General features: G+C 38.1%; 1 protein-coding gene across 1 annotated transcript in view; it reads right to left on the bottom strand.

Annotated features, from left to right (window-relative positions):
* SLC17A8 (solute carrier family 17 member 8) overlaps positions 1–14,990 on the bottom strand; it is a 30,059-nt gene extending 15,069 nt beyond the window's left edge. Inside the window, exons 1-3 of the mRNA XM_027885784.1 lie at positions 14,845–14,990; positions 7,766–8,018; positions 3,915–4,033 (exon numbers count right to left, since the gene is read on the bottom strand). Coding sequence (XP_027741585.1) covers positions 3,915–4,033; positions 7,766–8,018; positions 14,845–14,987 — 515 coding nt within the window. The 5' untranslated portion in view covers positions 14,988–14,990. The remainder of the gene's footprint in view (positions 1–3,914; positions 4,034–7,765; positions 8,019–14,844) is intronic.
* Positions 14,991–15,010: the final 20 nt, after the last annotated feature.

Here is a 15,010-nt window from a genome sequence, read left to right as displayed (position 1 = left end):
GAAAAACCAGCTGGAACCGTCACTGAAATGACTACCAGTAGAAGGAATGAGCTGTACTTGCTTGATTAGATTTCACATATCTTCACATCTGGCTGAGTGAAGCCTCAGGTTTCCTTTCTGTGCAATGAATGGGGTTCATTCAATAGCTGTGTCATGAACGCTCTGAACATTAGGAGTTCATTACTACAACATCTGTGGAAGTTTATATACATGAAGATCCCCTCTGAGATCCTGTTATAGCACTGAAAAATATCAGAACTGGCAGAATTCTCCACAATTGCCAAGCACCATTGAAATTGAATGGATTACTACTAATCTTCAGTAGTTTACTGTCTTCTTTGTGTTGCCTGCAACTGCAAGCAGCCATGCCTGGATCCCTGTGGACAGCCTTTGTATGGGAGACTTTTCTTTCTGCAGCTAGAAAGTTGCAGACCACAGCACAAGGACATGGGACATCAACCCAAAGCTGCCCTGCCTTGCTCCAAGACTCAAGGTGACACCCTGGGAATAAAGCAGCCTCTTCTGTTCAGGGCCCCCAATTCCTAGCAACACTGATGTTAGCTACCAGCATGCTGCTGTTTGAGAACTGTAATTCATGTTTGTTTTTCAGACCACTCGAATTCAGTGACATTTGATAGGCTTTGAATTGTCTTATTATGTGTGTGGCATTTCAGGAAGACAAGTTAAGCTTCATTGTGATATATGAATCATATTAGACAGATATTTGATCAGAAATTGTGGTTTGGACAACAGTAGTATTTATCTCCATTTTGATTTTTTCTGGCAAAGACATAAACAGATCTTATTACAGATAGCTGTTTATCACGTTCCACTTAAAAATATTTATAGACTTTTAAAACTTTTTGTTGCAATTCTTTTTTTTTTTTTCTTTTTTTTTTTTTTTTTTTTTTTTTTTTTTTTTTTTTTTTTTTTTTTTTTTTTTTTTTTTTTTTTTTTTTTTTTTAATAAGGATTTCAATTGTTTGCCTTTCAGTCTCTTTTTGAAAACTTATTCACAGGAAATATATGTGACTTCATTTTTGTGTCTGGTCTTAGTATTTACTGTAGGATTAACGGTACTATTATAGTGTGAAAAATCTACAGTCAGAGATCAACACTGTTTTATCTAAATTCTCTACAGCTATTGACAAAACCAACTCATTATCTGAGTGACAAGAAAGCACTAAACAGATGAGTGCGATAGCAAAGAGGCTGAGTAGGCTGGCAGAGAGAAGTGACAAGGGAACCGATCTACATAGAAACCAGTCTGAAAATATGACTAGAATAAAAAGGCCACAGTCATATCTTGACATTTAGAAGACTGCTTTCAAAACCAAGTAAACATTTAACTGAGAAATAAGTATTACTTATCTATTATGATCAGTGAAGAAAAGACTTTTGCAACTTGCTTTCTTACCACTAATAGAAATATCAAGTCTATTATCATAATGCTATTGACTCATGGAACTACAGCAAATCATGTAAATTAATACACAAATGAAAGAATAAACTGTGAGAAATAGAATGTGTTTAATTATCCAAACAGGTAGCTCTAAAGATTGAGTGTCCAATCTCTGCTACTTCTTTTTTTAACACCAGCTCTTAATGTGCCTTGATTATAAATGCATCATTTACACTGAGTTTGAACCAGTCACTCTTCTGCTACTATTTAAAAGGTTGAGTATTTTTTCCACAAAAAGGCAGCAACTTTTCAGCAGTTCACTGCCATTTGTCCCAAAGAAGTTGGTCTCCACCTTGACTAAAAATATTCCAGTTTCTTTTCAATTCATTCACGTATTCTTCTCTCCTCATTACCATGATCCTCAGGCAGCTGCCTCTTTGGGATCAAAATGGACCTTTTCAGCAACAGACTCCTCTGCCCAGCAGAGTGCTCTTACTGAACGCTGATATCAAGAGGTGCCTTGTGTTTCATATATACACCAAACAATGATGAAATTGCATTTAGAAGCACATTTGAGGATAAGCAGCAAGTCAAAGGGATGGTGTCACTGAATGGTTTATGAACTTTTTGGTGGAATGCTAACCTACGTCAGTTTGTATGAATGTATAGAGCAAATTACATAGTGTTAGATGGTTTTACTGTAAAACCATAAAGTACTCAATATTTTCAGCTGTTCTGAGATCCATTTGAATCCCACATTTATTACAGATAATTATGTACAATAGAGAATTGCCCAGGGTGGAGGCGTCCATGTATGTTCAAGGTTGCACAGCTTAAACAAGTGGCAAAAGAGCCTTTTACCTAAATCTGTAGTAGGTCAGTAGTAGGATAGAATCTCATTTCCAGAGGTACAGATGATACAAAAGACAGCATTTGTCTTTCCAGGGGTGGTGGGTTCCCTGGCCCCAAAACTCCTGGTTTCCTATCCTGTGTCTTAGCAACTGACCCCTCTGAAACAACAATCACTGGTGAATCTACCTAAGCTGAAATTGCTTTATAAGAAATAAAGGAAAAACATGGAGTTAGCCAGACCTGTGAATCCTATTACTGCAAGAAGAAATTCTCTTCGAGCTCATCTTTTGAGCCATTTTTTTCCTCAGCAAATTCTATTCCTAAATCCAGTTATAACAATCAAATCTGTAATGTAATATTGGAGTGAAGCATTACATGGAGTTGGAAACATGCACTTAAGTAAGTAGTCTGCTGACAGAATACGTTGCCTTACAGTGTAAACATGGTTAATTTTACTGTTCGCAAGTAAATTAAGGAAAGAAAAGCCAAACTAATAATATGCTGAATTATTCAGCCAACAGTGTGCACATCTGTGTTTTGGAGCCCTTCTGCTGCAAAAGCTGGTGGCAAGACTAGGAAGGCTGGGGAAATGATTAAGCTTAGCTAATTTGCTTGTCTTATTCGGCAGATGGAAAAATACTCTGCTTAGGCAGTGTTACGTGGTAGAGAAATGAATAATTGAGGATGCTGACAGTGTTGAAGAAGCAGTGCAAACTGAACTCTGAGTAACTTTTGGTTATGGACAGAGGGGATTTGGGACTGAACAGTTTGGGCAATTCTATGGGATGACTCTGTTCTCGATTAATCTCTGCAAAGACGTATGATGGGAAGAACATTCAGGCAGTCTTGCAACCTCTATAGCTCTTTTCAGAATGCAGTGAGCAAAGCACTTTGATTTGGAGCAAAACAACATATAAATGGTGCTAAACACTTTTCCAATTCTGACAGTGTTTTTAGCTAAATCACATCTTGTTTGCAGAGAACGAAATTAGTACCAATCATCTTGTTTTTTTAATCCAAAAATCCCAAATGTCCAGAACATGCACATCCCATGAGCTCATTCACAACCAGCTCTCTTCAGACAACTTCCCTCTCTCTTCTGAGAGATCATGTTCCAAGTTCTGAAGGCTTTTTGAAGTAAAGCCCAAAACCAAAGTTACTGTTGACAAAATTAGCCACTTTTCCCACTCACATTTTCTAAAGCAATTGAATTAAAAAAAAAAATAAAGAAAATCAGCCGACAAACACACTGATCATAAAAGAAATCTGTATAGATGCGCAAAGGTCACCAAACAGGAAACAGAAGGCTCTATTACAAGTCCTATGCAATCCTAATTACAGTCAGTATTGGATCCAGCCATGGCCAGGCTATTTGTGTGCACTAGGATAAATTTGTGACTTCAGAACATAAATAACTCTGTAATTCCTTCATGCCTAGCTTCAGTCCACATGGAATTTTTGAAGCAGAAAGGTCAAATTTTGTTGGAAAATTCTTGTTTGGTGCTAAGTCAAGATAAAAGGCACTAAAACAATTTCAAAAAGACAAATGTTACAACCACTGAAACACATTAATTCACTGTTTTGCTAATCATCATTTAAACAGAAGTATAAAACAGTCATCAGGCTCTAAAGCTTAATTCTTTTGCTTATTTTTTTCTTACCTGTTAGCAGCCAGTTTGTTTGCAATGAACCCTCCTGGAATTTGTGTCACAATGTAACCCCAGAAAAAAGAGCCATGAATGAGTCCCACGGTCTCTGGATCCCAGTTGAATTGGGCTGTCTTTAAAGGAAATGGGGAAAATGCTGTAAAATGAAGCATACTCATTGGAAGATAACTATTGTTTAGAAGTTACACAGAAGTCACACCATCCTCCAAATCAAGGCAGCCTCTTTAATCTAGCTGCTTGGGGTTGCTGAGCTTGAAACCCCCAGTTAAGGCAGAAAGATATCTGGTTTCCATGTGAGATTGCTGATTTTTTTTCCTAGCTTTCAGTTAAGTGGATAAGAGGGGTGAAAAATTTCAGCCAGAATGTAGTTAACGCTGGACCTTCATCTTTACCACTTGCCACTGCTTGCACCTGGGCCACTTCATCCTGAAACCTTTGCTTTTGAGCCTGCTCTGAGTCATAAGAAGGACCTGAAGCCTTTCAATGGTACCTCATTAGGTATTATAGTGCCATTCACTCTCCCTGCTTTTGAGATGAAAATAACAGTGACCAAGTGTGGCAAACTGGTAATTCATGTTTGTCACTGTTCTGGCACGTGAGCTCCCGAGCTTGTTGTTCTTCACTTCTTTCCCTCTAGTGAACTGCCTTGTGCTCCAACACCTTGTTACCAAGGAGTCACAGAATCTCTCAGCCCTGGGATGACTTGCCTTTCCTGGTCACTCCAGTCACACTCCAATGGCAAATCAGAGCAGGAGGCTGAGATTATGTCCAACCCTGGTGGTCTTGAGCAATTGATCTGGTGGACTGATCATATTGGGAATGTAAGTCAGACCATTATCCCTGTGTGTCAGTGATTCATCCAATACCTGTAGTCTAAGAATCAATACAAACCCTTCCTTATTTCTAGCCCAATGTTATGGCTAGATTTCAATCTATTTTCCCAGTATTATCAAGGTTGCTTAAGTTCTTTGGACTCAGCTCCTGGTCAGGCTTATCCATGGTTCTCCCTGACAGGGCCAAACTCTGACCATCCACAATCAGCACTAAGTGGCATGGGAGCAGAGAAGGTGGGGGGGTGAAAGGCATAAGACCTGAGGACAAGGAAATCTGAAAATAAAACTAGATAACACTAGCTAGTGACTATTTTATCTTTTATTAACAGTGGTTCCAGTTGTAGGGCTAGATTTGGATGCAAAAGACCAGCCATAGGCTGGTTATGGGTGGTTCATAGACAAAAATGCCTGCAGCCAACAGAAACACTTTCACCATCCTCGTCCTTGAATACTAAGTAGTTTCAGTCTTCTCAAAATAAGGATTCCCCTGTTTTGTGATGACTTTGTTTGACATACCTCGTTCAGAAGAGGGATAGCCAAATCCCAGGGCATAACATAGACAAATTGAAGAAAAGGAAGATGGATCCAAGGTGCCCTTCCTGCCCACCATTCTATGAGATCAGAAAGGACCTGGCTCAGTATAAACACCCTACTGTAAGGTCAGTGTCAACTTTTTCTCAATGAGCCCTCAGTTCTGAAGAACTCTTTTCAAGCAATAAAAAACCCCTATGTTTTGCTTCATGATAATTTTCATGCTATCACATGGCAAGGAAAGGTGGCTAAGTAGGATCTGGGGAAGCAGCACAAATGTCTTTTGGATTCAGGATTAAAACTGTCACTAAAATACCACAGAGAAATGACAACTATGGTGATAAACCTTAATATCTCATTTTTTGGTATTACTCCCTGCATGTAAAAAGAACAGGTTTTCCCAGTACATTGATTTTTTTTCTCCCAAACAAACAAACTGAAAAACAGCTCATTGTTTGACCTGCAGGGAGAAAGATGGCATTAATTAGCCAGATAATTCTACGGAGGGCTAAATGTTTTCCCTCCTCATCAACATGCATTTTGACAAGAGACCCACTTTTCTGTGTTCAGCTACACTTCTGTACAAATACCTAATTTTCTGCTGGTGATTTCCAGATGAGTTTCTAGGTAGTGTTAGTTTCTGAAGGCAGAAACACCATGGGACATGGAAAAAGTTTCTGATTCAGGAGATGCTCATGCCCAAACAGTGTAAGTTTAGATTTGTGAAAGGAATTTATCCCAATTTCCTGAGACTACGTCTTCTGAGCCTCCCAACCTATGCAGGCACATCCTGTCTCTTGCTTCAAGAAGTCCCAGCAGGATCACAGGGAGCAGGGGTTATACTGAACAAATACAAATCAAGCAGCAAGTCTAAGCAGGAGCCGGTCAGAGGAAATTGCAGCTGAGGAAGAACTAGAATCATAGAACCATGGAATACCAGGTTAGAAGGCAGATCTCAAGGACTATTTGCTTCATTCTTTCTTGGCAAAAGAAATATAATAATAAATACTGGAGTGTAATGATAAGGCCTCCCCTATGCCTTCTTTTCTCAAGGTGACCAAACCCAGCCCCCTCAGCCTTTCCTCACAGGTCAGGCTTCCCAGTCCTTTATTAATCTTCTCTGGATGCTCTCCAGCCTGTCTACATCTATTTTGTGCAGGAGGGACCAAAACTGAACACAGTATTCCAGCCATGGCCTGACAAAAACTGAGTAGAGTGGCATACTGACTTCTTGATTTCTGCTGGTGATGATCTTGCTGATGCAACCCAGCATCCTTTTGGCTTTCATTACCACAGCAGTACCCTGTCCTCTCAGACTGGTCTTGTTGTCTACCAGGACCCCTAGGTCCCTTTCTACAGAGCTACTCCCCACTAAGAAATTCTTCATTCACTTTGGTAAATCTTTTGGGGGTTTATTGAGTCTGATTAGAAATACTCGGCTTGATAGCTAGGAAGGAGAGAGTAAAACACTGTAGGAGTGGCCATGGAATAATGTGGGAAGGGAAAAAAGATTTATTTTATCACTAGTCCTAGAATCATAAGCATCATCTCTGATCTTTGCAGATCAATAGTCCCTATCATCATGAGTAATGGCGACAGGCATACTTTTAACTTTGGTAATTTACTGTAGATACTTTCTGAACTTTTCTTTACCAAAAGTTAAAATATCTGAGAGAAAAGCTGATGAATAATTGCACAGCATTTCATTCAAGAGTCAATATTCCTGTGAATTTGTTAGGACAAAAATATTCATAAGATATCAAAAGTGAGTCAGCAAGTAGAGCAAATGTAAAGATTAATGTTCATAAAGTCCATTAAGAGACTCGTGACATCACAGCCACATACCAAGGCAGACAGGCAAAACTAAGGTATAGATTGAACCTGCAGTTACTTGGGTGCATTGATAAAGGTATGTAAGCATCTGCTGTGGACCACATGCCATCTACTGCAAATTTGAAGATAGCTTAGTACCGACCTCTGAATCACCTCTAGGCAGCAGTCCACACTGCTAATAACCCAATGCCTTATTCCCAGTGATTGCTTTAAGATCTGGAAAGATATCCACTCATCTGAATAGAGTGGGTGCAACCCTACATAAAACAACTAATAATTCCTTCTGTAGCAGCATCAGAGCATGTTTCCCTGAGAGACAGTAAATAGTAAAAGCTTCTGCCACCACAGCAAAATCTGTCTGCAACTGAAAGATGAGGGACCTGTTAGACATGCAAGCTAATTCAGTTCTCCTTTCTGCTACTTACATCCTCTCTATGACACTGCAAATCCTCAGATTTTAAAGATTTTTAATGTGACTTGATCACATAAATAGGAATTAAGTACCTGCACATCTATGTGAATCGAGATTTATGTATCTCCCTCCCTCAGATTTTTGACATGTGTATACACACCACTTCGTTATGTGGCACTTCAGTGATTTTTGCAGATGGGATCTGCTCAGAAGATGAAAGAAAGATGCTTTCTCACCTGCAGCTCTGGTTTCCCATTGACATAAACGGTGCTATTGTTCACCATTTCCACAATGGCAACACCCAGGTTGCACCTAATTCCGAAAGAGATGCAAAAGCCCAGACCGCTCATTATGGCGATGATGTAGCGCTTGGGTAGCCCACAGCAATAGCATTCACACAGCGCTGGCTTGCGGGTGCTTGCCTGCACGGGCCGTCCCTCTTCTGTCAGCTCAATGTGATCCTCCTCTACATTGATGCCATCGATTTTCCTAAACGGGTGAAGAAAGAAAAATTGAAGATGCCTTATTGTCTCAGTAAAATTTGCTGAAATGTAGATTGACAGTTACGTGCTCCTGTCACCTGCTAACTCATCCCTTTGTGAGGCGCTTGTCTCTTGGTGGTATGATGGGTTAGTGCTGGGCAGGCTGTGAAAGGCTACCAGAGACTACACTTTTTCATGAATGACCTCTGAAGTTTGTAAATCTGAGCCATCTAGCCAGACAGCTAGCTGGAAAAGTGTTCACAGGCTATTCATGAGCATAACTATGAGAACTAAACGGATGTCTGCTGTGATAAATTCCACCAGTTCTTAGGCAAGTATACATATGACATTAACCACAATTTTGTAATTAGATCTACTAAGCACATCTCCTGATAGATTTCAAGAAAAGGGTAAATACAACACAAATAATGGATTTGCTCAACCCAAAACTCCTTGGAATTTCTTTTCTTCAATGAGACTAAAATCAAGGCTGTCCTGCAGAGGAAAACAGTCTCTGGTATCAGAGCCCCCACTTAAGACCTGGAAGAGACAGGTCCAGACTTTCTCTTCCCAAAGGGATTTGAAGCCACTTGTTCACCCTTCTCTGAAACATCTCTCTCACCACAAGGACTTAGGCCACTGTATAGTGAATCCATGCAACTCCTATTGTTGAACATATTGCCCTTTGTGTAAAATATTTACTGTTAAATGAGATCTGAAGGAAGACAGGGAATTTCTGGGCTGTTGATTCACCATTTCTCAGCAGTCAGTGCTGAAAGGGTTTTGCCTGGGATCAAATTTGGTGTGGCAACTGCAGTGCAGCTGGGAGGAACTGGGAGGGGAGGTGCCAGGGCTCAAAGCTCTCCCATTTACTCAGGATAGGAGCAAATGACACCCAGCTATAAAAGCCTGTGAGAGGTTGCCCACCAGCTACTAACATAGGAGTGCAGCTCCTCCAGCTTTGCTTACCCAGCCTTTACTAGTCCTACAAGCAATGTAGCTGAGAGGTTCATATTAAAAAAAAAAAAAAAAAAAAAAAAAAAAAAAAAAAAAAAAAAAAAAAAAAAAAAAAAAAAAAAAAAAAAAAAAAAAAAAAAAAAAAAAAAAAAAGGTGTTTCCATGGAATTTGGAATTGCATGATAGTGCAATTAAAAATTAATTTGGTCTCCCAGTCTGATGAGGGTTATTAATATCATGTTGCAGGGACTGTGGAAAGTCTCTAGTAGAAAAGGTGAGGTGCAAAAGAACTAAACAAATACCCTCCAGACCAGAGCTAGATAATTCCTTTCCTAACATTAACTTTCCAAGTATTTGTTTTAAATGCAGGATAGGGGTTTTCTGACATGCTGAAACTCTTAAGGACATGACTGCCATGAGTACATGACTAACCCACTAAACACTATCCACTGTCTTAACATTAAGTGTTTACTGAGGGAGACCTTGATCAGTAGCTACATCACAAAGCCTTTCAGTTTTGGCATCACTTTGAAGAAGTGAGCTTGGAATCCAGCTTCTTTTGTGTCTGCCATGAAGTTACATGGAGTACTGTGAAAATCTGAACAGTTAGTTCATAAAGAAAGCCCAGCTTCCCAAATAAGATGAGGAAATTATTTCATTTGCTCTTTTCTGATAAGGAGTAACTTATTTCTTTCTTTCACACATCCGGCTGAGGGCATTTTAAATCTAAGGCATTCTGGCTTTCCATATAGAAATAGACTATAAAGAAATATTGACAAACTATACATGGATGGGTTACACCTGACTTACCTACACAGTAGCTGGTTGGTTTTTTTGGGTTAGTTTAATCACAGCTTTCTCCAGTTGCTGTAAGTCTAATGTACTACCCGTAATCTAATAGTTAGAACTCTGTACTAAAGGGTTTGCAAATATAGGTGGTAAGTATAGCTTCCTGGAGAGCTTCTTGTGGACTTAAATATATCTTTCCCATATAAAGTTCCACTTAAAAATCTCATCACTTTTAGGCTTTAGAGCTAACTGGTGCATCATTTGCTACATCATTCCTTTTTACATATCATAAACCCACTACTTCAGCCTTAGTCTTAGCAAAAAAGAAAAAAAGTATGTTTCAGGCTGTCAGCTCGCATTTTCAAGAAACACTAGAATCCCAGTGTTCGGGGTCAAAAGGGAACTCCAAGAATTATTGGATTTGATCCCTTTCTCAAACCAGTGCTTGCTGCAAAGTGATCGTTAGCTCATGGTCAGGCTGGAGCAGAGTTTGCATTAATGCAAGGTAACACAGGAAACATGATATTGCTGTGGTGTTATTGAGGGTGACTGAGAACTTATGATTCACTGGCAGGGAAACAGCATTTGTTAGTGAAATGAGAGTACAGAGAGTAATGCAGTCAGGCACTTTAAAAAGGAGACACCATATATTCCATGCTCTGTGTGTTAATATAGGTACATGTAAAGAGAATAAATTACCAAAAATAAAGACCTCCGGAAGTGAAAAGACAATTGAATAATTACTTTTCAGAACTGATGTAATCTCAAAAGTGTGATTAACAAACTGCAAGAAATAAATTAGTCTTCCTCTAAAATAATTTAAGATATTGATTGAATAAAATCAAAGCACAATTTTTAATTTTTTTGTACCTTTACTGGGCTCTGTTTATAAAAGAGATGTCAGACTTTAATTGGTTCATTATTTTGGGCAGCTGACAAAATATAGATACATCATGCAAAGATAAAACATCTGTTCTGAGCTGGATGTTTTCAGCTGGCTGTCAGTTCAGATAGGCATGAAAACGTCATTCTGCTCCAAATTCACTGCTAAAAGTGGTGAGCTAAGACTAACACTACAGACCAATATTGTCTCTACAGGAAAATTAATTGCTTTGCTATTGTATTTGACTAATTAATAGAAGCAAGTTGAGCACTGATCCATGACACCAAATCTATACACTATATTTTACACCTCCAAAGATTAATAGCAGGTTTGCTTTGGAGACAACTATTTTGCAACAGCAGTCCAAAAACATAGGCATTAGAGCAGTGCAGACATTCACAGAGCCAGTGTCTGACCTAGCTTTTGGTTTTATTTTGCTGAACAGGTATATAATGAAGATATGGCAACTCCATGAAAAGATGAAAAATATATCTTCCAATTGGTCCATATATTTTGGTAGCGTCACTGAAAACTTTCACCAGTGATTTAGAAGAATACTGCTTCAGGGCCAGTGCCCTCCTATAATTACCTGCCCCATGCAGAAGAGCATTGTGCTGCACAGGAAATGTTCGCTCCTTAGATGTAAGTTTTTCCTTTTTTCATCAAACATACAATACTTGCCAAGTAAGAAAAGATAAACTATTTGAAGATGTCTGCATCCATATTCTGTGCCTAAATGTCATAATTATTGTATGCAAAATTTCCTTTTTTTTTTTAATTAAATGGCTACTCTGGCATATACAGAATTTTGAAAGAATTAAAGAAATTTCAAAAATTCCTACCAGTAATAAGTAAAATCCCCAGAGCTCATATACATTTGGCAATCTGTATTTATGTGACTTTTAGCACAGGAATTAGTTCTTTCTTCAATTGATAAAGTAGGTAGATTAGAATCATACAATTTAATTTAATTTGATTAAAAACTTATCAGTTCTACAAGCAAATGTTAGTATTTGCCATGTGTTAAAACAGAATCTAGAATGGATTTAACCAGGTATTGTAGTCTTTCACAGGCAGTTGGAGCACCCTCCTACACAATATTCAAACCTCACACCTACTAATTCAGTAATTATGATGATCCCTGCATAACTTCAGAAACCTATACACTGATTATTGAAAAATATAATTTTTTCAAAAGCAGATACAAACTTCTGGGATCTTATTTACTCTTCAGGGATTTTCCCAGGGGAAAATTTTCCACACCAAATCCTTTAATCGATGCACTGGTACCAAATCCCAGTACAGACCGGCAAATTCTCTTAACTTAGTGCAGGGGACCTCTCTTGCTGGTTTCTGCATAGTATTTCCATGAAACTCATGGCATGTCTCAAACATAGAGGGACTGCATCTCCCAGGCTGCAGGGCAACCTTACAGTTTCTGCTCAGCGCAGTCTCAGTGCACTGAAGGGACGGATGCCCTTTGGGTGCTGCAGCACCGCACGTGTGCATTGTGCCCTTGCTCTAACCCTGTTGTACAAGGCGCCTCACACAACTCATAAATCAGCTGAATCTGGACACCCCACACTGTGCTCACAGTGGTCTGGGAGGCACTAAACTCTCCCTCTACTTGTATGCAAAGGGAAAATTTGAGAGTCCAGCACGGTCAGAGAAGTCTTGTCTGATGCAAGGGTGTATCACTCACCTCCAAGTTGCAGCTTTTAGTAATTTAGGCTAACTCACCAAGCAACATCTGCAGCAGCCAGTTACACCAGACTTCATACAGTTCATGTGACATGGCCTGTACAACTTTTCACATGAAAAGTGACATTATTTAGTTGTAAACCCACTTAGTTATTTCTCACTTCATCAGTAACTGCACAGTTGCCTTTAGCTGGCCTAAGATTCCTGGAATCCTTAAGCAGGGAGAGTCTACGATTTACTTCAGTTCATGACTATTTCTTTAACTGCACTAAGTTCACAGAAGGACCAAAGATTTTGTGTCTGTCAAGAAGCTCTGCATGAAAAGCTTTCTTTTCTGCAAAACATAATATTTACAGAGCCACAGCTCTGATATTTGTTCACCCAAGCCTTGCATCCTTTAAATTTTGGTTTTTGCTGCCTCACTGCATATACTTAATCAAGACCAAAAAAAAAATATGTTGCATTAAAAATATTTACCAAAACTAAAAAGTATTTTTCTATTCACTTTGGTAGTTTTGACCCCACATGAACACACTGCAGTCAGTGAAATCACACTACAAGGCCTAATCAAGAATACCCATTGATATAATTCATCATCTATCAAATGCTAGAAGAGAAACCAAATTCTTTGCTGATTTACACCAAATTAAAGCAGATTGGATTGGATAATGAGCAGAGTCAAGGTTGCAGCTGATACATATGTACAGGTAATGTTTTTTTTAACACCATGTAAAAACACAAGTGTATGCTTTCATTTGTAGACTAAGCTGTAGAGAATAGAGTTCAAGTTAAAAACATGCATGCTTAATTTGTTTACAGAAACCTTCAAATATGGCTGCATATTGCCTTCAAGACTGCTGAAGTTGCAGCAATTATTACTTAGATCTGATTGCAAACATAGTAAAAAAGACTTTATAGTTTGGATTATTTCCCCCGCTGGCTAGTACATCTAAGGAAGGCACCGGGATATGTATATTTAAAACAGAAAATAATTAGGTTTACAAACGGTCTTGTATCTCAAATGGTATTTGATTTAATTTGATTCAGTAGCAGTATTGCCAAGGCTGGATGCCAGAACTATCAACTGTGTAGGAATCAAAATTATATCCTTGACACATGGCTACAAGAAGAGAGTAATCTGGATAGTTTAAAGTGAAATCAGTGTACTGCCACATCACATACTCACTAGATAGAAACCCTACATGGTTTTGGTCAAATTTGGCCAGCAGAGACCACAGCAAAGAAAATTTATCATTGAGTAAGTGACTCAATCCAATGTTCTTAAAGAAAAACTGATTCCCTGGAATTACTGTAGAGTATTGTAAAATTTAAAAAAGTAAAATGTCAGATGACATCTATAACACTGTAAATGGTAAAAAAAAAAAAAAAAGTTAAGTAGAAACTGTGTAGAACACAAATACTTTGTTCACATAATCCAGAAATAGAGTAACTAGCAATCTAACAGTTCATGTTATGCATCTCTTAAAAGTGTACATTCTTATTCCCTTGCATAAATATTCTGTAGTGTGATATATGTAAATTATTACACATTTTCTTGTTATCAGAGACATGTTTATATGTGCCAAAAACTGTATCTCAAATCAAAATAGCATTCCTATAAGAAGGGAAAGGGGTAGATATGAAAGCAAATACAGTTCAGTCACTAGAAACACTTTCAGTTAAAATGTTGTCCCGATCCTCACAAAGATTTAAGAAATGCTATTGAACACTCCGGTTCTCATTTATTGATTACACAAATAAGTGTTGTCAGTGGCCATTACTAAGAGAAATAATCTTCCACTTAAATGAGAAATCTCTTTCCCTTTATGAAACTGGTCATTTGTTACATCAGATTTTCATCTATCTAAAAATAAAACTCCTCCATTTCTTGTTTCATAAAACTGTCAGATTAAGATGAAAATCTTTAAAGATTAAAGATTCTATCTTTTTTTTGCTAGCAAACAGCCGCTTCTCCTTTTTCTCTCTCTAATTTGTTAGTCTCAGTAAACACACACATACACATCTCTATTTAATACATTTTCTCTTATTGACTCAGAACAAGAGTAAAATCCCCCAAACTTGTAATTTAGAAACATTAAGTCAAGATGCCATTCAGGAGTGGCATCATTTGGGAGTGTTAGTTCCCATTAAATCATTACTTTTTTCTCATGCATGCTAAACCACAGAATTATTCATATGTAATTATTTAAAAATTTTTTAATTAAACAGTTTTTCAAGCTCATTGCAATATTACGACACTATTTCATAACATATTTTCACCTTTTTTTTTGTTTAATATAACTATTCTTTGATCTATAGTCATAAGCTGTTTTAACAGTACTCCTTCTACATCTGTCTTACAGTAAGGTGTCTCACCCTCTGAACTCAGATATTAATTTTACAACTCTAAATTCTGTTTCACATTTATACATTTTTCTATACTGCATTTTGCTTAATAAATTGAAGCGATGGACGCATCTGGGAATTTTCTGTTGGATTTTACCTTCTCAGATTCCCCAGCGAGTCACTAATGGTGTTCTTCACCTCTTCCTTTCCTGGGTTAAAAAATCTTTCTTTCAGTGAACTGAGCCCTTTGAAAGGCATTTTGTCTTTCTTCTTCAGTAAATCCCTTATGTCAACAAGCATTCACTTCTGCTGTCATATTTCCC

This window comes from Empidonax traillii, unplaced genomic scaffold (assembly GCF_003031625.1).
Source record: "Empidonax traillii isolate 1590-97213 ecotype Southwest subspecies unplaced genomic scaffold, ASM303162v1 scaffold172:size1107868, whole genome shotgun sequence".
NCBI lineage: Eukaryota > Metazoa > Chordata > Aves > Passeriformes > Tyrannidae > Empidonax > Empidonax traillii.
This window is presented reverse-complemented; position numbering and strand designations above follow the sequence as displayed.